The sequence below is a fragment of the Cariama cristata genome, unplaced genomic scaffold, assembly GCF_000690535.1.
Source record: "Cariama cristata isolate BGI_N322 unplaced genomic scaffold, ASM69053v1 scaffold21146, whole genome shotgun sequence".
NCBI classification, from domain to species: domain Eukaryota; kingdom Metazoa; phylum Chordata; class Aves; order Cariamiformes; family Cariamidae; genus Cariama; species Cariama cristata.
In genome coordinates this window covers 2,228-6,400 of record NW_009622945.1, presented here as the reverse complement: position 1 = coordinate 6,400, position 4,173 = coordinate 2,228, and the positions used below count along the sequence as shown (strand labels likewise).

At 49.4% G+C, this 4,173-nt stretch overlaps 2 protein-coding genes across 2 annotated transcripts in view; one reads left to right on the top strand and one right to left on the bottom strand.

Annotated features, from left to right (window-relative positions):
- Nucleotides 1-413: 413 nt before the first annotated feature.
- LOC104163523 (aflatoxin B1 aldehyde reductase member 2-like) lies at nucleotides 414-3,237 on the top strand (the record flags this gene model as incomplete). Its single annotated transcript, XM_009702550.1, has 6 exons — nucleotides 414-601; nucleotides 1,140-1,244; nucleotides 1,746-1,842; nucleotides 1,943-2,042; nucleotides 2,378-2,507; nucleotides 3,062-3,237. Coding segments are annotated over 6 exons (782 nt in total), but the record flags the coding sequence as incomplete, so codon positions are not given.
- Nucleotides 3,238-3,822: 585 nt separating this feature from the next.
- MRTO4 (mRNA turnover 4 homolog (S. cerevisiae)) overlaps nucleotides 3,823-4,173 on the bottom strand; it is a 2,572-nt gene continuing 2,221 nt past the window's right edge. Inside the window, exon 8 of the mRNA XM_009702549.1 lies at nucleotides 3,823-4,154. Coding sequence (XP_009700851.1) covers nucleotides 4,002-4,154 — 153 coding nt within the window. The 3' untranslated portion in view covers nucleotides 3,823-4,001. The remainder of the gene's footprint in view (nucleotides 4,155-4,173) is intronic.

Below are 4,173 nucleotides of genomic sequence, written 5' to 3'. Positions count from 1 at the left end.
GAGAAGGGTCTGCTCTGCCAGGCTGACAGCGTCCCTGGGGAGAAGGGACTTCCCCTGGGCCTCTTCCCTGAAGAGGAGGGTTTTCCCTGCTCGGTTGATACCACCCCTGAGGAGAGCAGCTTTCCCCCGGGCCTGTTCCCTGAGGAGAAGGGTTTGCCCTGCCCGGCTGATACCCTCCCTGAGGGGAAGGGACTCCCCTGCTAGTGCTGACCCCCAGGCCTTGAGGAGAATGGCCACCCTTTCTAGGGCAGACCTGCAGTCCCTACGAAGAGCCTCCCCTGCTAGGCTGACATGGTTCCTGAGGAGAGGGGCCTTCCCTGAAATACCTCAAGCAACGCTTGCGTTATGCCCCTTATCCCCATTGCCTTCCTGAAAGTAGAAACGTCCCTGCTCATTCTTTCTTTCTCTGCCAGTGGAAGTCGCCACCAAGGCCAACCCCTGGGATGGGAAGACGCTGAAGCCTGAGAGTGTGCGATCGCAGCTGGACACGTCCCTGGAGAGGCTGAAGAGGACGAGTGTGGAGCTCTTCTACCTCCACGCTCCTGACCACGGGACCCCAGTGGAAGAGACGCTGCGTGCCTGCAATGAGCTGCACAAAGAAGTAAAGTGGGAAGTCCAAGCCTGGCCCATGTCTTGATTCCCTCCCTCCCACCACCTTTTTTAAACCAGGGCTGCTGCTTGTGCCCTTCTGCAGCGCTGGGTTTGTGCAACAGAAGGAAGAGGGGACACAGATGACCAGGGCGAAGTCAAACAACTGACGCTCTGTTGCGTGTTCGCGTGGTGCACTTTGTTCTCAAAAGCTCTTGGAAACGTTAGAACATCTGAACTTTGCTTTCAGCCATGTTAACTGACTAGGTTAAGATTAGCGCTGCTAATGGTTGAAGAAGAATTCCTGAATTGCGTTAGTCTAATAGTGCTGTTTAAATTAGAAGATGTGAATTCAAAATGAACAGAAAATGGGAAATACTTTTGTCAGGACTTATAATTCATAGTCTGTCTAGAAAAGGTGGACAGGGCTGAGCAGAGAACTCTGGATTAAAATTTGGTGACTGTCCTTTTCACTGTATGCATCTTCCACTGTCTAGATACAAATGCACTGGTTAAAACCTAGAACTGAATACCCTTTTATTCCTCTGCAGGGAAAGTTTAAAGAACTTGGTCTATCAAACTACGCAGCATGGGAGGTCGCAGAAATCTGCACCATCTGCAAATACAACAAGTGGGTGATGCCAACTGTGTACCAGGTGAGGGATGGGGGCTTGCCATGGTCCAGCAAAACTTTGGAGGCTGAGATGAATCAAACCAAAAGAATACGAGGGTTCAGATCAGAACAGCGTACAGGTGGTTCTCTGTGTCCTTACAGCAATGGTCAGTCACTGGGGGGAAGGGTCTGGGACCCGCAGATCTCAGACCAGCCCCCAGCGTGCCAGATACAAACACTAAAAAGGAAGCTGCTGCAGTTAGCCTGGGAAAATTAGAAACCTGAGTGAGGTCACGTCTCGGAAAAAGCTGAGTATGCATTTGTTGCTTGAGTCAGCGACTCCCTTGATGTGGAACTTAAAAATTTTTTGTGTTAGTTGCAATCCTTGAGAAAGTCTGTTCCTAAGCAGATAATAACCTTGTGTGACCCAAAGCCGCTCTTCTGCGTAAGAGTATTGTCAGGGAAGGGTGGGGAAAAGGCTGTTCCAGGTGCTCATGCTCACTGTTGTGAGGTAGCGTTTGAAGTTCTTTGTCTCTTTGTGCAGGGTATGTACAATGCAACCACTCGCCAGGTGGAAGCTGAGCTGTTCCCTTGCCTGAGATACTACGGACTGCGGTTCTACGCCTACAATCCGCTTGCAGGTACGGGGAGGGAAAGGATGAGACTTTGAGACACAAACATGCGAAATGGGGACTGTAGTAGAGCCAGCCCATCCCTAAACGTGCTGCTGACCCTTTGCAGGAGGGCTGTTGACCGGCAAGTACAAGTATGAGGACAAAGACACACGCCAGCCCACTGGAAGATTTTTTGGGAATGACTGGGCTCAAGCCTACAGGGACAGGTACGCTTTGAACTGATAGACGAGCAGGGAGATGTGGCAGGAATGGCTGCATAAAAAAAACACGCTAATGATCGGCTGAGAGGAAGCAGAATTGACCTGTTTGCGCAGTGATTATGTCTGCACATGTGATTGGGGCTGCAGCTTGTGACTGAGCTTTGCAGAGTGGTTTTTTTAGGCTCTGCTTCCTCCCAGTTTATGAGAAGGATTGCAGAAGTCCTCAGAGGCTACAAAGAGCTGTGTAAGGCTTTCTGAAAGCCTTTTGTATGTGATTGGAATATAGATGTATGACTCACTGGAGGTCCCAAGGGGTATGACAGTGATTTCTCTTCTTGCAGGTACTGGAAAAAACACAATTTTGAAGGAATTGCCCTCGTAGAAAGAGCTCTGAAAGATGCTTACGGCTCCAGTGCCCCGAGCCTGACCTCCGCTGCTTTGCGTTGGTTGTACAATCACTCTAAGCTGCAGGTAAGAGCTTGACGTGGCTGTAGCTGGCAGCCTGCACAGCACCACCGGAACTGGGCAGCAGTTGCAGCACACAAACAGGGCAATGTCTGCGTACAAACGGTTATCTTTTAATCTGCATATCCCCTGGGCTTCTGGCGTTCCAAAGTGAATATTGCTATAGGGACTCCACCTGCCAGGCTGTAGGAGCGAGTCAGCTCTGCATTTCCCCACGGCATCCTATGTTCATAGGACTGGAAGAAGTGCAAGATTTTAAGTGCCAATTACTGGGGTCTTGGCTTCCCACCCAGACAGCTTTCCTGCAAGGAGATGACTTGGCTTTTCATGGGACTAAGAAATTAATGGTTATAATCCCCATTTCCCCAAAATGTTCCTGTGGCCCCTGGTAAAGAAGTATTTGGCAGAGATGTTCCGGCCTTGTGAACAGAACTTCCCTGTGTCAGTTGTCTAAATATCTGGGAGTTACTGGAAAGAAACATCTCAAGTTTGGCCTGCAGTGCCTTGGGGGGTGAATTAGGTTTCTTTTGGGATCAGCAACACCTCTTATTGTTTTGCAGGGCTCTCTTGGAGACGCAGTGATCATTGGGATGTCCACCTTGGAGCAGCTAGAGCAGAACCTTGACTACAGTGAAGAGGGTCCCCTGCTCCCGCCTGTCGTGGAGGCGTTTGATAAAGCCTGGAACCTGACCGCGCATGACTGCCCCAACTATTTCCGCTAGAAACTAGGGTAGGGATAAGAAAGTGGGTGTCGTGGGGGTGAATAATCGAGCACAAGTCTCTCGAAGCACAGGAGAGGTGCTTACCCACCCTGCCCCTCGATCGACATGCAAATGGGTTGAGATTTTTCCTGTATTAATGAAGCTTTGTAGGATCCACTACCACCGTCAGCACTTGTCATGTTGGGCCATGCCTTAATCTTTCTCCCTTCGTGGACCTTCAGCTCTACGCAGCGCACACTACGATTTAAAGATGCAGTTGATCGGGGAAAATGGACACGTAGCTGGGTGAAGGCCCCAGTTCTGCTTTAATACAATATCTTTAATAATTACATACAAGAATAAAACCTTTTCCTAACGCAGACCCTCTCTCTTAACTGTATCTCTAACCTGGCAGGCATCTCCTTATCAGCGCTCGGTGACTTCGAGCTAAATAGCTGCTTCTGTGGCAGAAGACAGGCACAGACCCTCGGCATCTTCCCTGGTGTTCACGTCTGCTACGTCTAAGTTGGGTTATGCTTACATGCTTTCTGCCTAGCTTTCATGTTTGAGGTGGCATTTCCTCAGATCCCGGGGTACTCAAAGAGTAACAGGCAGCAGCGACAACCATCTGGAGTTTTATATATAGATTTATATTAAAAAAAGCCTAATTAGGTCATCTTTTATGAAGAACGTATTTGAGCTGATCGTCCTTGTCCTCCAGGTGCAAACAGGGAAGGGAAACATCCTCCTCTTTTTGTCTGTAAAATAGAACTGTGCTGTCCAAGCGCAAGGACTGTGGCTAGTCCTCATTGCTGTCATCATCATCATCATCGTCATCCTCGTCTTCCTCCTCCCTTGTGTCTCCCACAAGCTTCTGGAAGTCTCCCGTCTCAGAATTCCACAGGAATTTGATGGTGACTTTAAACTCTGCCATCTCGTAGCCGAAGAGTTTCTAGGAACGGACACAAATA